This window comes from Megascapheus bottae, chromosome X (assembly GCF_031878675.1).
Source record: "Megascapheus bottae isolate mThoBot1 chromosome X, mThoBot2.hap1, whole genome shotgun sequence".
Taxonomy (NCBI): domain Eukaryota; kingdom Metazoa; phylum Chordata; class Mammalia; order Rodentia; family Geomyidae; genus Megascapheus; species Megascapheus bottae.
This window is the reverse complement of record NC_143547.1, coordinates 47,159,772-47,178,554: the sequence shown is the minus strand read 5'-3', so window position 1 is coordinate 47,178,554 and position 18,783 is coordinate 47,159,772. Positions and strand designations below refer to the sequence as shown.

Genomic DNA, 18,783 nt, shown 5'->3' with positions numbered 1-18,783 from the left:
TCCAGGGATAGGATGGTAGCCTTGAGCTGAAGAGCTCAGGGACAATGCCCAGCCCCCATGACAGACTAAAAAAAAATCTCATTTCATGTGGGGATAAGAATTATTGGCTTTCTGTGGTTACTGTTGTCAATGTTCATATGTCCTTTTGGGACAATTTGCTCTTCAGGTATTAACAGGTAGTAAAGGATTTTTGTAAAGTTATGTGATATCTCGAGGAAGAGGTCCATGCACTGGTTGACGTTGCTCCTGTTGCAATCCATAGCCATGTTCAGAAAGGAAAGCCATTAAAGTAGCTATTTCCCAGCTATTCTTTATTTTATCTGTCATTCACCTCTTTGCTTTCTTTTCCATAGTCTGAGAGAGGCATTACTACCAGTGAATATTGCCTTTAGCCCAATTTTGTGCTGGTTATTTTTAAAAATGTTTTTTTTTGCCAGTCCTGAGGCTTGAACTCAGGCCCTGAGTACTTTCTCAAGGCTAGAACTCTACCACTTGAGCTACAGAACACTTCTGGCCTTTTCTGTATATGTAGTGCCGAGGAATTGAACCCAGGTCTTCTTGCGTGCAAGGCAAGCACTCTACCACTAGCCCACACTCCAGGCCCTGTGATGGTTATTTTTGAAAGAGGGTCTTGCTTCTTGCCTGGTTATTTGCCAAGACTGCAGTCCACATATCTTGGGCTTTCCATTGGAACTAGGATGACAGGTACTTAATACTGTGTTCAGTTTCTCTCCATTGAGATGGAGTCTCATGGACTTTTCTGCCCAGGTTAGGTTAGAACTGTGCTCTTCTCAAACTCAGCCTCAATTGCAGGTACAATAACAAGCATATGCCATTGAACCCAGCTATGTGATGAAACAGGGTCGAGTAAACTTTCCTCGCTGGGCTGCTGTTGAGCCAGTATCTTCTCACTCTGTCTCCCAAGTAATGAGGATTACAGGTTTGAATGATTTTTTAGTGTATATTAGCTATGCAAGGAAGATTTTATGGTGACATTTCCATACATGCATCGAATGAATCCTGATCAAACTCTCCTCCCCATCACTCTTCCTTATCCCTGTCCCCTCTTCTTAAAACAATTGCAATAGGTTTTCTTGTATTTTCATCTATGCAGATAAACTATTTTGACCATATTTTATCTTCATTCACCTCAATTAGTGGGGAGGACACCACTCCTACTTGTGCCCACACCAACAGAGCCTATTTTACTTTTACATTACCATGGCATTACAGATGTACATATATCACATTTAATCATAATAGCCTCTATTGTTTTCTCTTTCACTCCCCATCTTAACTACCTAATTGTCGACAATTCTCATTGAGATGCTGTATGCCATATTTCTTTAAAGTTTCAATTTATTTCAAAATCATTCACCCTCCAACTTTATCTTCCCTCTCTTCATTCTTTTACATTGCCACATGGTTATAATCATATATGTATATGTATATATATGCTATTTATGTATGCTAATTATATTATATATTTATTTAGACATTGTATGTTATATATTTATTATATTTATATGAATATATGTGCCCATAAACATGTTAAGAAGTGAAAACATGGTACTTGGCTTTTAGACCTTGGCTTATTGAACTCAACATGATGTTCTCCACTTTCAACCATTTTCCTGAAAATAATGTATTTTTATTTTTATTCATAGCAGTATAGCATATGTACTCTTATGTTGTCCATTGATCCATTGATGCAACATCCATTTCCTTTTAAAGGACATTTATTCAGATGCCAGTTGCTCACACCTATAATCCTAGCTACTCAGGGGGCTGAGATCTGAGGGTTATTATTGGAAGCCAGCACGAGCAGAAAAGCCCATGCGAGTTTTATCTCCAATTAGGTAGCAAAAACTAGAAGCGATATCCTTGAGCAAAAAAGCTAAGGGACCATGTTAACTCCATGACTTTGTGCCCAATACACACACACACACACACACACACACACACACACACACACACACATACACACACACACACACAGAGTGTATTTCAATCATGTCATCTCTCAACACCTTCTGATTTCCCCCTTACCACTCCCACTAGTTTGCCTATCAGTCAATCTCTTGTTGTATAGTTTTTCATTCAATTGTTCTCATAATTATATTGTCTATTTTCCTATACCATTATTGTGTAATAAACATTTTAGTGAGTATACAGTACTCTATCAGTATAATTTCCAATTACTGACTCACCTTATAGTCCATTGCACAGAAGTTTTTCATTATTTTTTGTGCTGATCATGTGGCTTGAACTCAAGGACTGGGTGCTGTTTCTGAGTTTTGTCATTCAAGGCTAGCATCCTACCATTGGAGTCACAGCTCTACTTCTTGCTTTGTTGGTCATTGGGTATAAGAGTATCACAGACTTGGTCCAGGAGTGTGGCCTAGTGGTAGAGTCCTTGCCTAGCATGCACAAAGCCCTGGGTTTAATTCCTTGGTACCACATACACAGAAATGCTGGAAGTGGTGCTGTGGCTCAAGTGATAGAGTGCTAGCCATAAGAAAGCTCATGGACAGTGCCTAGGCCCTGAATTCAAGCCCCAGGATTGGTAAAAGTAATTTTTAAAAGAGTATCACAGACTTCTCTGTCTGGTCTGGCTTTGAACCACAATCATCAGTTCTCAGCCTCCTGAGTAGCTAACCCTGGCTTATTTTCAAATAGTGTAAGTCAGTTTCAATCATGAATACTTACATTATAGTTTCATTCCGGATTATTACCTCAGGAAAGTATCTAGGATTGTTTTCTTGTTTTCTCCGAGAATATAAATATGTCTTAGCTCTATGGGAAAAGTATAAAAAATGGAAAGAATAAAGGTCAAGGCTCTGAAGCAGAGCTGCTATGAGGCCTCTAGCCTACTTGTTTTATGAAGTTTGTACAATTAACTGAGCCAGGAGGAGTGGGTGTTTGGATATAGCTTGGGGTACATAATGAGACTACTTAAAAAAAGATATCTTGGAGATCACTGAAAACTTCCAATATGGACCAGACATTAGATGATAATTAGGGAAATTTATTGGGTATGGTAATGATCTGTGGTAACATGGGAGATACTTGCTGTTATTTGGGAGTAAACTATTATGATGCTTGTATTTTACTTCTAAAAGATTAAAAAATTCTGTGTGTGTACTTAAATGCAGAAATATTTTTTCCTTGTTCTTGTGATTAAACCGAGTTCCACATATGCAAGTGTTTTACAACTGAACTACACCCCCCTAGACACAGATAAATTAAAGACGGCAAATGTTAACAATAGTGTCTAGGTAGTGTGATCATTGAACCAGTTCAAATTTCTTTTTGATTACACAAACAATGAGTTTCATTGTGACATTTTCATAAATGTATAAGATGGGTTTTAATCATATTCACCCACACCCTGATTATTGTCTTTTGTCACCTTGTCCCTTTCCACTAGGATATGGAAGATTCTGATTTTATTCATAGCAGGCAGAATTCACACAGCTCTTTTGGAAACACAGCTTTTCTGGCTCTTTTCAGCAGACAGAGATCACAAGGGTTATAGCCCCATAGCACACGGTGCCTGCTAGTGATGTATGCCAGCGGTCAGCCATGTCTACCTGTGTTGCAGCTTTTTTAGCCTTGTCTGTTTTTGTCTCTGAAATTCAAGAAATGAAATACAGAACAATTGTGGGTAAGAGTGAAGAACTTTTTTCAGAAAGGAAGTTGCTCACTGAAAGGCCACTGTATTGTATCTGTGCATTTGTATTCTCTACATGTCTGCTTTTCTTGTTTGTTTTATTGTGTTTTTGTTTTTTGTTCTTACCCCTTGAGCCACAGCACCACTTCTGGTTTTCTGGTGGCTAATTGGAGGTAAAAATCTCATGGATTTTAGTGTCTGGGGTCGCTTTGAATCACGATCCTCAGATCTTCAGCCTCTTGAGTAGCTAGGATTACAGGCATAAGCCACCACACCCGGCTTATATGTCTGTTTTTGTTTCTCTGTCTTTGTCTTATAATGTGTTCTCACTGGTTTGCCCCAATTACAATTAGATGCTTTGGAAGGTGACACTTTTTTGGTCTGGTCCCACAACATTCTGACTGTTGCTAATTTCAAATCAGGTCTTTTTTGCAAATGCTCTCCTTAAGGTCATGGGAAGGTTATAGAAACAAGAAGGAACCTGGGGTGGGGGAAGGGCAGAAGTGAGGTGTTTTGAAACAATGTTGCTTTTGTATTTGGTTTGGGCTTTGTTAGTCCAGAGAATGTCCAAGGGACCCAGATCCTAACTAATTTACTCCTTCCTTTTTTTCAAATTGTCCACCTTCTACTTTCATATCCATTTAAGTATTTAAAGTTTTCTCTGTGTTTGGAGTTTTTTTTCTTTTTCCATATTTTTTATTGTAATTAATAGAAGGGTTACATTATATTCACCAGATAGAAGGTGCATTACTTTACATACATTGATACTCTTTCTCATGTCTTGGTCCCCATCCCCCCCCTTTGGAAATTTAAAGAACTAGGAAGCACAAATGAGTAAGAAAGGGTAGGTTAAAAACATGAAGATACCCATTTGTTATTATCCCTGCCCCAGAAGCATATGTATTTGTTGTTTTCGTAGACTTGTATGACTATTTCTCCAGGATGTGTTTTAAGGTGTGGAATCAGTATGTCAGAGGTAAACCCATTAAACATTTCTGACACCTCCAAATTGCTCTCTACAGATATTGCCAGCTCCATCAGTTTGGACTTCTGTTGACAGGGCTTGAGAAAAGGGCCCTTTTCCTCACACATTCACTAGTAGTGGCCCAGTCTTTTCAGTGTGTGTGTGTGTGTGTGTGTGTGTGTGTGTGTGTGTGTGTGTGTGCATGCGTGCATACACAAATGCACTAATATTGGGCCTTGAACTGGGACTTTTTCTATTGCTTGGATTATTTTGAATAAAGCTGGTGCTCTATCACTTGAAGCACGCCTCCACTACTGGCTTTTTGTTGATTACTTGGAGATGATGTCCAACCATGATCTTCAGTTTGCTTGTCCTGGGGAAGTCCTTTAATGTCTGTCAAAATGACACCCGTTTCAAATGTATTTACTATTTCGATGTTATTATAAAGGCGATATCATAGAGATTAACATTTCCCAAGTAAAGTAATGAGAACATTTCTTTTTGGATAATGTCACTCCTTCCTTCACTCTCTCCCAGTTTTTCATTCCTGCCTCACCCACAAGGTATATAGTTCGTTTTCAACATTGTGTTCACAGCTGCATTTGTCCACCCTCTGAACCTCCATTTCTGTGCCCCTCCACACCCCCAAAAAACAGAAAAATGAACAAACACAAAGGAAAGAAGAGAAACAACCTTGTTTCTATGTCCTGGAATTTATTTTGACAAGTATTATTTTATATGATCAGAGGCACAGAAACACAGGGTTCCTCACCGAAAAGTATTGTTCTTTGGCCTCACGTGTGTGAATGCTTAGAGTCCTGTATAATTTAACATGTCCTGATGTCTTTTAGATCTAGCTTCTGTGTTTGAGGAAAAAATGTCCCGTTGGTCTCTTGGAGCTTATCTCAGTTAACAAGATTTGTTCTAGGTCCATCCATTTCCCTGCAAATGACATAATGTTATTCTTTGTAACAGCTAATTACCCCCTTTTTGATCCACTTGTCTATTGTAGGGCATCTGGGCTCTTTCCATAACTTGGCTATTATGAGTAGTGCAGCAGTGAACATGGATGTGCAAGTGTCTTTATAGTATCCTGGTTTGTGATGTCCTGGGGAGATGCCGAAGAGTACTATGGCTGTCATAGGAAAGATCTATATTTTGTTAGGAACCTCTAGATTGCTATCCTGAGTGGTTGTATTAGTTTACATTCTCACAAACAGTACAGTAAGGTTCCTTTTTCCCCACACCCCTGCCAACACAAAACAATACTCTTGTAAGCAGCAACATCTACAAAACCCACTGCTGTTCTCATGTAAATTTATTTAATTAGTTTATGGTAATGTTCATCTTTCTATATATTGTTGCATATCTTCTTTTACTTTTGGGCATGAAACTTTTCAGAACTTAGGATACATTTTGCCAACATTGTTTTTGAGAAGTATTTTGTCATATATACTTAACCTTGTCATAGGAGAGTGACTGGGTTAGGTGCTAGGTGAACCATGCAGCACTATCAACAATAGTGATAGCACTAATTACAATTTTAAAGTATTTGCCTAGTCCACAGACAAAATACTATTCATGTACTTTAATGTATACTTTGATTACTAATTGCTTGAAATTAAGAAAAATAATCTGTGCATTGATTGGCCATATAATGCTCAATTTAAGCAATTATAGTCTTAATGCTTTCTATTTATGCACACATATATATCCCTAATGCCTAGCTACTATATACATATTGAGAGGGAAAGTATTCAGTAATCACAATTGTTCTCAAGGAAAAATGGGCTATGAGAGGTAGTAAGTCTTCCATCATTGGAAATTTTTTTGGCTAGTCTTGGGGCTTGAACTCAGGGCCTGAGCACTGTCCTTGGGTTTTTCTCAAGGCTAGCACTCTGCTACTTGAGTCACAGCACCACTTCCAGCTTTTTTTTCTATGTATGTGGTACCAAGGAGTTGAACCCGGGTCTTCATGCATGCTAGGCAAGCACTCTTACCACTAGGCCAAACTCCCAGCCCCCATCATTGGAAATTTTTAAGTAGAGATAGGGACATAGGAACACATGTATGTTTTCAAGTAAGTGGTTTTTCAAAGTGTCTGTCTTTAAGTCCCTTTTAATCCTAAGGATTAATGATTCAAGCAAACTGAACCCTAAGCAAGTTTAAACTCCTCCATGTCAATAGTAAGTAGAAATAGTACAAGTAGAAATCAAACTCTAGTCTCTTAATTCCTAGACCAGGGTTCTTTTCAATATTCAGTATCTCATGTTGCTGCTATTACCTCTGCTCCAAAAGTTCATGATCCTCATTATCTCTCTTTGAATCTCATAATCTTCATCCTAGCCAATGTGTGTAATGAGTCTCATGTTTTCCATTGCGGGTCCATCCTGCTCAGGCCTGAAAGAATAACAGACAGTTCCCCCTCATGCTGCTCCGACTTCTCAGGATCTTAACTGTCTCAGGTGTGGATCCCATGAGAGATACAAAGTCTGGCTTGCTAGGCCCTCTGCTGGTGTGCATAACTGGTGCTTTGGGTCCAGATAGCAAGCAGGTATTGTAGGGGTATCTAACTGGGAAGGGGATGCAGCTGGGTTGCTGGAGTTAAAATGGATCTCAATTCTATAGGCAAGAGAATCAAAATAAAAACCAAACAAGTCATTTCATCAGAAATTAGTAGTTGGTGACTTCTTGCTCTTTTGCATGTTATTTTCAAATTCATAAACACATCTTCCTTAGCCTGGAATCCTTCCCATTTCTCATCCTCCTACTGATATCTCCCTCATCACTCTCCTTTCTTTTTCTTTGCTCTCCTGCCTCACTACTTCAGTGGCCCTTAAAAATTGCCCCATAGGGGCCAGGTGCTTGGCCTAGTAGTAGAGTGCTTACTCAGCATATATGAAGCCCTGGGTTCGATTCCTCTGTACCACATACACAGAAAAAGTCAGAAGTGGAGCTGTGACTCAAGTGGCAGAGAGCTAGCTTTGAGAAAGCTCAAGGCCAGTGCCCAGGCCCTGAGTTCAGGACTGGCAAAAAAAAATCCCCTAAGCCCTAAACCCACTATACTATTTGTTAATCTCTTTTTAAAAAATGTAAACAAAATAGGTTTATTTAGAAACCTAAGGAAAGAAAGATGAGTTAGAAGTGCAGACTCTCTGGAGAGCTGGTACTCTCCCTTTTTGTTTTGTTGTTAGTCATGGGGCTGTCTCGGAGCTCTTCAGCTCAAGGCTAGCGCTCTACAACTTGAGCCACGGCGCCACTTCCAGTTTTATGGTGGTTAATTAGAGATAAGAATCTCTCAGACTTTTGGAACAGTGATCCTCAGATCTCAGCCTCCTGAGTAGCAGATTACAGGAGTGAGCCACTGGCACCCAGCCTGTTTCTTTCCTTTTGTATCTACTATTTCCCCCCCTTTTTTGCCAGTCCTGGGGCTTGAACTCTGGGTCTGGGTACTGTCCTTGAGCTTTCCCCGTCATCTTTTCCTAGTCCTCTCGCTAGTGCCCGCAGGATTTTCTCTTGCCACATTCTTTTCACCCTCTCCATCCGCTTTTTGACATTCCTCCCCTTATTCTTGTCCTTTCACTCTGGCTTCCCTTTTCCATCTGCAATTCGAAGCTCCTTGGGGAAAACCTGCCTAGCAACCACTGCAGCTCTGGCAGGAGGTGTGGGCTTGGCTCTGAGTCTGGGAAAGGAAATAGGAAAGGATCCAGCATCTGGGTCTGCAACTACACAGTGCACTACTGCTGAACCCACTGTCATTCCTCTCTCTGCTTTCTTCCACCGGACCTGCAGAAAGGGGTGGATAGAGAATTCTTTCTTGCTGGATGCTGATGGGTCAGTATTTTAATCCTGGCTTCTCAGGAGGCTGAGATCTAGGGATTGTGATTCAAAGCTTGCCTGGGCAAGAAAGTCTGTGAGACTTTTATCTCCAACAAACCAACAAAAAGCCAGAAGCAGAGCTGTGGCTCAACTGGTAGAGCTCCAGCCTTGAGCAAAAAATAGTAAGAAAGAGTGAAAGGCTCTGAATTCAAGCTTCAGTACTGGCATTAAAATAATTTTTTCCCTTTTTCCACTTCACTGTGCTGGATGAGAACAAGAGCTAACAACATCATCAATCAAGAGGCTGCTATGTTGGATTCCTCATTGCTCTCATCAGATGTCAAAGGTGTCTAGGACTCCAATCGGATGCATGGTATGGGTCTGCTTTTGCCCTGGGTATAACTAAATGGCACAAGGAAAATCTTACCCTGAAAATAAGCATAAATGATCCCTGAAAACTTTATGCTATTGATCAGCTTTGTCCAAGAGACAGGCCAGACGAGGGATTCAAACTAAGAAAATAGGAATTCTTGGACTTAGTCCCTTCTTTTGCTGTGCCCTGTGTTCCACAGTATGGAGAGCACAAGAAGGACATATTGTGAAATGAGGATTGTATGCAAGACATCTTCTAGACAGTGCCAAGTGTAAGCTGGGCATTAGCCCAAACATTTTTGTTTGTTTGGAGCTGGCATGGACTGAAAGGCCTCGTGCCTGCTAGGTATGTCCTCTATCACTGAGCTACACCCCCAGCTCACCTTCTAGTTTGGGATCCTTCTTCTCTTGGTCCCATATCCCATACTTCAGCCAAGAGGGACACTTTTTCTCCCCAGGTACATACATTGTACTTAGCTGATTGCATACCGGGGTGGTGCTCTGTCCTCCACTTGAAAAGCTTCTTGTTACACGTTTGGCTTCAGACAGTGGAAATTTTGGCCATTCACTAAGGCTGCACTCAAAAATCGCCTATTTCTTGTCAGGCATGTCCTAAGTGATGCCACCCTCTTCTGGACACCATGGCACTTTAGGCTTAGGCAGGTCATTTTAATAGCAAGTTCCATATACTCCTCCATACTGTAAGTCATGTGTGGCATGGCTTTTGACTTCTGCTAGGGTGTATTTTTCTATTATGTGTTGCCTGCCTCTATCTCAGGAGGCTGAGATCTGAGGATTGCAATTCAAAGCCAGTCCTGGCACAAAAGTCCGTGAGACTCTTATCTTCAATTAACCACCAGAAAACCAGAAGTTATGTTGTGGCTCAAGTGGTAGAGTGTTAGCTTTGAGCTGAAGAGCTCAGGGACAGCATCCAGGCCCAGAATTCAAGCCTTATGATGGACAAAAAAATTAAGGGAAGAGTTGCAAGAGAATGGGACCAGGAGAAGGTTGGGGAGGGAGGGCACACAAGCTTTGTCTGTGTTCATTTTTTTTGAGAGAGTATGTTGGAGGAGAGGAAATGGCTGAGACCAGAAAACCCAGTTGGGCCCTCATCCACAAGAAATACTCATGAATAGAAGTAAAGCAGCTAGCAGATGACAGATGAGTTGATGATCTGGCAATTTCGAGTTGTGGGAAATATAGTATAGAGCTAATGTTGTCCAGCTACCCAATAATCTGATCTCATGTCCCCATCTTGTCTTTTGTGTTTTGTGCCATTATGGGTTTTTGTTCTCTAACCTGCTCAGGCTGGACATGTGCAAGGGTGACACAGTGGCCTGGCACCTGCTTGGTCAAGGGGTAAACCACCAGCCTTGAGCAAAAATAATTAAAATAAAGCTAAGGGACAGTGACCTTGCATTAAAGCCTGAAACAAGAACATTTGTAGGGGGCCAGGGGTTTGGCCTAGTAGTAGAGTGCTTGCCTAACATGCAGGAAGACCCGGGTTCAATTCCTCAGCACCAGATACATACAAAAAAAGCTGGAAGTGGTGCTGTGGCTCAAGTGGTAGAGCTCTAGCATTGAGAAAGCCCAAGGACAGTGCACAGGCCCTGAGTTCAAGGCCTAGGACTGGCAAAGAAAAAAAGAAAAAAAAACACTTGTCTTCTTCCTCTTCAGTGTATGCTCTGTGTTCTGGTTTTGTGGACTCTCCTCAGAGACAACAGAACAAGTAGAAGGCAGAGGAAGAACAGGGAGAATTGAGGTGCTGCCTAGCCTCAATGTTATAAAGCATAGTGTAGACATAGCCACACAGCTTTGATAGCAAGAAGCTCAATGACATGCACCTATATGTGTGCACACGTGTGTGTGTGTGTGTGTGTGTGTGTGTGTGTGTGTGTGTGTGTGTGTGTGTTGCGGAAACAGTTTCAGATCAGAATTCAAAACCTAGGCGCTCCAAATCAGGAGCTTTCATCCACTTGCTATGTAAGCTTGGTCTAACTGTTCCCCTACCCTATAGGTAGATTCTTTACATTCCATGCCTTCCTCCTCTCTCCCTTAACCCTTTCCTCATCCCCTCCTGGAATTTCTATCCATTCTTTGTTTCGCTTCCCCTCACTTTCCACTATTGTTATCCTTTTTTTCCCTTTTCCTCTCTCAACCCTTTCTTTTATTATAAAATCTGACTAGAATGTTTCTTCAGATTCTCTTTCTGGCATTTCAGAATGCAGCAGTATTTTATTTTTTTTTCAGTGTCTGGGGTGTATTATTTTTGTTCAACCACTAGGTGGCAATAGTGTTTGTAAGAACAATCTGTCAAATCTATTCAGTTCCTGCTGAATTTTAAGTCATGTAAATTCTGTTCATATTTGGAATAATCTTTTTTTTTTTGCCAGTCCTGGGCTTGAGCTCAGGGCCTGAGCACTGTCCTTGGACTTTCTCAAGGCTAGAGCTCTACCACTTGAGCCTCAGCACCACTTCCAGCTTTTTTCTATGTATGTGGTACCGAGGAATCGAACCCGGGTCTTCATGCATGCTAGGCAAGCACTTTAACCAGTAGGCCAAACTCTCGGCCATATTTGGAATAATCTTAACAAAACTTTTAAAGTTTAATAGTTTCAACATGGAACTAAAAATACATCATAACGGTGATCTGCCCAGATACCTTTAGTCCTCATTCCTATCAACCTAGAAATTTTTCTTGGTCAGCAAAACTTGTTAGAAACAAGAAACAAGAGAAACATGTTTTCGGTGAGTTAGGATTGAAGAACCTCCTAGTAAGAGATCATGCTTTCCTGCCTTATCCCTGAAGTCCAACCCTAAATTTAATCACTTTTCTTGAAAGTCAATGAGTCTCCCCAGCTAGGTCTACGCTTTCACAGTGCGTATATTTTAAAAGACTAAAATTATTTGGGGCCCTTCCATGGACCCAGGTTGACTTAACATAAATCTGTGTTGGCACAGTGATATATGTCTGTTGTCCTAGATACTTAGAGGCTGATACAGGATGATCATGTGAGTCCAGGAATTTGACTCCAACCTGCATAACACAGCAAGACTGTCTCAGAAATAAATAATTAAACTCATCCTAGTGTTAGTCTGGAGGTAAAGGGAGGAAGAGTTTATAAATAGTAATGGATAGAAGGGTTACTCTTGTTTTCTAAATTTTGTTATTAATAAAAATATAAACCTCCCCCCTACTCTTTGCCAGTTTTTCTTCTCATACTGAAGCTTGAACACAGAACCTCGGAACTCTCCTTTAGCTTTTTGTTCAGTTAGTCCTATACAACTTGAGCCACTCCTCCACTTTTGGCTTTATGTTGGTTAACTGGAGGTGAACTTCTCTTGAACTTTTCTGTCTGGGTTGGCTTCAAACCTTGATCTTCAAACCATATCTCCGAACAGTAGCTAGGATTACAGTCATGAGCCACTAGTGCCCAACCTTGTTCCCTTTATTTGCATTTTCAGATCTTTAAGGCTTACGTTTTTGCTTTTCAAAGAAATCTCAATTGTAGAGCATCAGAACTGGTCAGTTCCTTTGAGATACTTTCAATTCATTTATTTTACTAATGTGTTTAAGGGACGGAGACTTGCAGAGAAAAATGTTAGCTCTTTACTTTGTGCTTCTCTTGCCCATATTCCAACAAACTGTGGTGATACTCACTCCTAGATCACATTTTTCTATGTGTGGCAGCCCTGGGGCTTGAACTCGAGGACTGGAAACTGTCCTGGAGATTTTCACTTATGGCAAGTGTTTTACCCCTTGAGCCACAGATCTACTTCCTGCGTCTGGATGGTTAATTGGAGATAAGAGTCTCATGGATATTCCTGACCAAGCTATCTTTGAACCCCAGTCCTTAGATCTCAGCTTCTGAAGTAGCTAAGACTACAGGCATACGCTACTGGCACCCAGCTCTAGATGACCTTTTGAATCTGAACTCTCCATTCTGCCCCTGGAAACTTGCTCTGTGATTAGAGAGAGACCACTGTGAGTAAGTGTATTGAATGAAATTACTTAATTCAATGGGCCATCCAGGAAATAGAATCTGGCTTTGAAATTCTGGAGAGACAGGTATTAATAGGCAATGGTAACATTGTAGGTTAGGTGTGTTTGTTAGTAGCTTGGCAGGTAATTTAGAAACATCACGGTGACTAGGTAATGCCTGTAGTGCCAGCTACTTAGTAGGCTTATGTGGGATGATTACTTGAGCTTGTGAGCTTGATTTTAGCCTGGGCAACATAGCAAGACCCATCTCAAAAAGAAAATAAAAAGCTCTGAAGGTTCAATATATTATATATTGGATGTTATGATTATGTCTAAAAAAACTAGAAAACAGAGCTGGGAGTATGGCCTAGTGATAGAGTGCTTGCCCAGCATTCACGAAGACCTGAGTTCAATTCCTCAGCACCAGATACATACAAAAAAAGCTGGAAGTGGTGCTGTGGCTCAAGTGGTAGAGCTCTAGCCTTGAGAAAGTCCAAGGATAGGGCTCAGGCCCTGAGTTCAAGGCCTGGGACTGGAAAAAAAAACTAGAAAACAAGCCAGGCACCAGGGGCTCATGCCTACAATCGTAGATTGCTGCTTGAAGCTAGTCCAGGCAAGAAAGTCCATGATACACTCATCTCCAATGAAACACCAAAATGTCAGAAGTGGAACTATAGCTCAAGTGGTAGAGCAGTAGCCTTGAACATAAACGCTCGAAGATAGTGTACAGGCCCGAGTTCAGGCACCAGGACCACCCTCTACAAACACACACAATGTAGAAAAAGAAATTTTCAGAAAAATATCCAGAAAAATGTTAATGGGTGATTTTTTAGGTCCTTTTAATTGGCAATGCTGGTGTGTGGATGGCAGGGCCTTGCATTTGCTATGTACTAGCTCAGTCAGTTGGGTCACATCCCAACCCAATACATATTTTTGCTCTAAATTTTAATGGGCATAAGCCCATTAATAGTATGTTTAATATAAAATGACATAATGATACAAATTTTCTCCTTGTGTGGTATGCTTCAGTTCTTTCAGTGGAACTCCAGAAAGTAGAGCTTTCAGAGTAATGGAAAGTGACAAAGTTAAAACACCAAGTGCCTGTGGCTCATACCTGTAATCCTAGCTATTTCAGGAGGTTGAGATCACAAAAGAGCTCAGGAACAAAGCCCAGGCTTCAAGTTCAAGCCCCAGTACCAGGATTACACAAAAGAGGTTAAAGTTGTTAATGAATTATTTTCTACTAAATCCATTTTATATTTCTCAGCAGCAGAGATAATTTGATTAGTGGCAAGGCTACTCATTAGTTCTTTCTTTTCTTTTGGTATTTTAGTCTCTCTTTGCTCAGTGTTTCCATCTTTTCTCTTCTTTCCCAACTTCCTTCCTTGAACTAATTTCTTCTTCCTTCCTTTTCTGCTTTCCTTCTCCTTTTTTGTTCTTTGTATGCCCATTGTGATCTTCCTCTCTGCTCTATTCTCTTTTATGTGCTGGTTCTGGGGCTTGAATTCAGGAAATCAGGGCCTGGGTGCTGCTCCTGAGCCTTTTATTTTTCTTTTAATTTTAATTTTTTGTAGTTGATTGGAGATCAGAGTCTCACAGATATTTCTGGGTTGGATTTGAACCACAATCTTCAGATCTCAGCCTCCTGAGTAACTAGAATTATAGGTGTGAGCCACTGGCACCTGGCTTGTTCTGCATTTTTATATCATTTTTTTTCTTTCTTCTTCTCCTCCTCTTTCCTTTCATTGTCTCCCATTTTGCATTTTTTTCCCTTTTCTTCAATTCATTCTTCACATTCTTTACTTCCTCTCTGCTTTCTTCCATTTGTGTGTGTGTGTGTGTGTGTGTGTGTGTGTGTGTGTGTGTGTGTGTGTGTGTGTATGTGGTCCTAGGGCTTGAACTCAGGATCTGTGCTCTGTCCCTGAGCCTCTTTTGTGCTCAAGGTCAGCATTCTACCACTTGAGCCACAGTGCCACTTCTGGCCTTTTCTGAATAGTTTACTGGTGATAAATAGCTGAATAGCTAGGGTTACAGGCAGAAGCCACTGGCACCAAGCCTCCACTTCTAGCTTTTTGCTTTCTTATTGGAGTTAAGGGACTGGCATTGAACTGTAACCCTCAGATCTCAGCCTCCTATGTAGCTAGGATTATTTGCAGTGTGGTTCAATGGTAGACATACAGCCTTGAGCAAAAAAGCTAAACAAGAATGCAAAGCCCTGCGTTCAAGCCCCAGTACCAGCACAAAAACAGAAACAAAAAAGATAGTCCCAAAATTTCCCATCACAATAAAGATACCCTGGTGGTAAAGAAATCTTGGCAAACTATTAACCCAGGTTGCCAGGTAACACCATGACAAACTTATTTTAGGATCACTCTCAATTGGCTCAGTGTACTATGGATCCAAGGCAGACTGACGGTCAATTAGGTCACTCCTTTGGCCTCCACATTTATGTAAAATAATATGGACCCGTGGTCTTCTTCAAATTTGCAATTTTACATTCCAAGTTTATAAAATAGTCTCATAATGAAAAAAGGTTGCTAGGATGTAACAGCAGTTCAAACTTTCAAAAACATATGGTCAGGTGCTAATGGCTCATGCTGGGAATCCTAGATTCTCAGGGGACTAAGGTCTAAGAATAGCGGTTCAAAGCCAGCCTGGGCAGGAATGTCTGAATAACTCTTATCTATACTTTACCATCAGAAAACCAGTAGCAGTGCTGTGGCTCAAGGTGGTAGAGTGCTAGCCTTGAGTGAAAGAGCACAGGGAGAGGGCCCAGGCACTGAGTTCAAGCCCTATGACTTCAAAACAACAAACAATGAAACACTGTGTATCAAACACATATACAGAGAGAGAAAATACTTCTGGGTTAAATACATACAGACTTCTTTATTTAAAATACAAGACATGAATTTGATTGTATAAGATACAATTTACAGGGGAAGTGTGTGTGTGTGTGTGTGTGTGTGTGGGTGTGTGTGTGTGTGTGTGTGTGTTTTCCAGCTTGGTAAAGAACTATCTAAGGTGAGGCTCTGTAGTGTAGGGGATGTGTGTGAGTTTGTGCTTTATTTGCAAACTTTTTCTGGGAAGGTTTTAGACCACTAAGATCATAGTACACAAAGGAAATGAGATATAAGACCTAAGAACGTAGCCTCTTATATGGTAGGATTCTTTTGTTGAACTGGGAATTTGCTGAATACTTGTTTTCTTTACCTAGGCCTTCATCTACTGGTCAGCCAGGGATTCCTGTTCCCATTCTTCCCAGTGTGGCAGCATCATCTCTCAGGAACAGGAGGAGGGAATTGAAAATTTTCTATTTGAAGCAGAGGTCAAAGAGTGAAAATTTATTCTTCCCATTGTTTTCTCTCATCTGCTTATTGGGGCAAATGGTTTTGATTGCCACATTTCAGAACAACATCCCGTTTCGAGGGAGGAATTTACTACTTAGGTTGAGAGGGCACCCAGAGATTGATAGGTCTTTCTTTTTGCCAAATAGTGGGAAAGGAGGAGCAAGTGAGAGATGAGAGGTTTCATGGTTTCGTGGCTTGGAATCATACACTAAGATTTGTGTACGTGATAGGGCTAGCCAGCAACAATCTTAAGTTATTATTGTATTCCAATTACTATTAGAAATCATTTTTACCCTTCATGAGAGATGTTGTTCTGCATATAGAAAAGCTACAAGTTTCATACATCACTGTTGGTTTCTGATAACAAATTAGAAACAAAGCTTTTATATATATACATATATGGCTACATAATGTTATACTCCAAAAAATAAAAAAGGTAAGTTAAAACAAAATATTAGTAAAATACCAACAAAGAAAAATTGTTAGATAATATATCCACAGTGGGATATTGAAAATAGTTGAACAAAATGATGGAATGTTGGTTAGTTCACCATCTATATAACAGGAGGCTATGCAGGTCTTTGAGGAGAAGCCAGAGATTATTCCCTCTAGTATCCTTTATGAAAGAATAATGGGACAGGTTAGTGAGGAATACATGTAGCACTAATGGACTGGACGTACATGGAGTGGTTTGATATGTGTTTGGCAAGAAAATTGAGACTTAACTTGCTTTTGTCTCTGTGTCAGATCTGGGAGCCTGACGTGGACCAGTTATGTCCCTTTCCAAAGTGTAAGCAACAGAGATTATAGGCCAAAATACTGTTTCTCCGCTTCTTCATGACATAGATGAACAAAACTGATTGTTAGGAGGAAAGGGAGTGATGTGAAAAAGGATGGCAAAGGAAGGGAGCCTGTAGTGAGTTACATGGGCAGAGTGCTGCAGTGGACCACAAGATTATAGTCAGGAGGTGGGCTGTGGCACTCAAGAGTGGGCTCCAGAGGCAGGAGCACACTGTCTTCCATCTGGTCTTCCTCTTCAAGTTCAGGGGCCAAGTTATACTTGACAAGATCCAGTTCAGTCTCCATCAGAAGGGACTCCTGACTCTTGCTGATACCTTTCAGGCTGGTTAAGAGAAAGAAAAACATGCTTAACGTATGGTTTTGGAAACAAGAGTGTGTTCTTTAGTTGCAGGGATACCAGAGAATGATAAAGATGGAGGAAATCTGATTCTTCTCTGGAAAAATCAGTGACTTCCCTTAGGGAAACCACAGTTTAGTGCATGGACACATATGCGGTTGTGAAGAAACAGGAAATAGGAATTGTGTTTCTTTCTAGAAGGCATATTCTGATCTTCCTGAAGAAAATCACTAAGATCATTTACACTTGCACTGCTTCTCTGCTTCAAGCTCCCAGTGTCATTGAAACAGTCATGCAACCTTGATGTGCTTCAATTTTCTCATGAGTTAGATGAATAGGAGGGAACATGTTTGGACTGGATAATCTTGGAACTCACTCTAACACTTATATTCTATGACAATGATAATTGACCTGTATACAAATTTTAACTTGGTTTAAATGGGCATTTTTATTTTGGAGAAATCTTCCTTTTATATATCATAATGGGCTTGCCATGAATTGTTTTAAAAACTTTATTCAGCTCTGAAATATTAAGATACTATGAGTCCAGATTTTCCTAAATGGGCAAAGCAATTTTAGAAGGGTCCCATGCAATGGGTTTTTTATTTCCATTTCTTAATGATGATAGTCCTATCATTAGCAAATTGATCATTTACTGCACACCATGTATATATACACTGAGTATATTCTCTACATTGTCTTTTGCTTTTCACACAAGCTAGTTGTAGATTTTAGCCCCATTATGACATTTTTATTTGTTTGCTGGGCTTTGTTATTATTAATTTTCTTTCTTATTCTACTCTTTTGCCAGATATATTTGGCTGGTTCTGGGGCTTGAACTCAGGGCCTGAGTGCTGTCCTCGGCTGATATTGTACTACCTGATCCACAATTCTACTTCTGCTTTTTGCTGGCTAATTGTGAAAAAGAATCTCATGGACTTTCCTTCCTGGAAATTGTGATCCTTAGATCTTAGCCTTTTGAGTAGCTAAGATTATAGGCACGAACAACCGACACCAGGCTGCCAGATATTTTTGAATTTCTTCTTTCTCAGTGCCCTTATATTTGACTTAACATCTACATATAGTGTTGGGAAAATTGGATAGCATATGTAAAAGACTGACATTAGAATACCATATCTCAGCTCTGAAAATATTTATTCTTTTTTTTTTGCCAGTCCTGGGCTTGAGCTCAGGATCTGAGCAGTGTCCTTGGGATTTCTCAAGGATAGATCTCTACCACTTGAGCCTCAGCACCATTTCTGGCTTTTTTCTATGTATGTGGAACTGAGGAATCGAACTCGGGTCTTTGTGCATGCTAGGCAAGCATTCTACCACTAGGCCAATCTCCCGGCCCCTGAAAATATTTACTCAATAAATCAAAGATCTTAATTGGAGACACAAAACTTGGAAACTACTAAAGGAAAACAGAGTAGAACTTGAATATACAGTCATTGGTTACTATTTTCTGAATGGGACCCTAATTGTTCA

General features: G+C 40.4%; 1 protein-coding gene across 1 annotated transcript in view; it reads right to left on the bottom strand.

Annotated features, from left to right (window-relative positions):
- Positions 1 to 16,105: 16,105 nt before the first annotated feature.
- LOC150041006 (vascular endothelial growth factor receptor kdr-like) overlaps positions 16,106 to 18,783 on the bottom strand; it is a 145,152-nt gene continuing 142,474 nt past the window's right edge. The window contains exon 30 of the mRNA XM_090327270.1: positions 16,106 to 17,280. Within this exon, the coding sequence (XP_090183396.1) occupies positions 17,079 to 17,280 (202 nt within the window). The 3' untranslated portion in view covers positions 16,106 to 17,078. The remainder of the gene's footprint in view (positions 17,281 to 18,783) is intronic.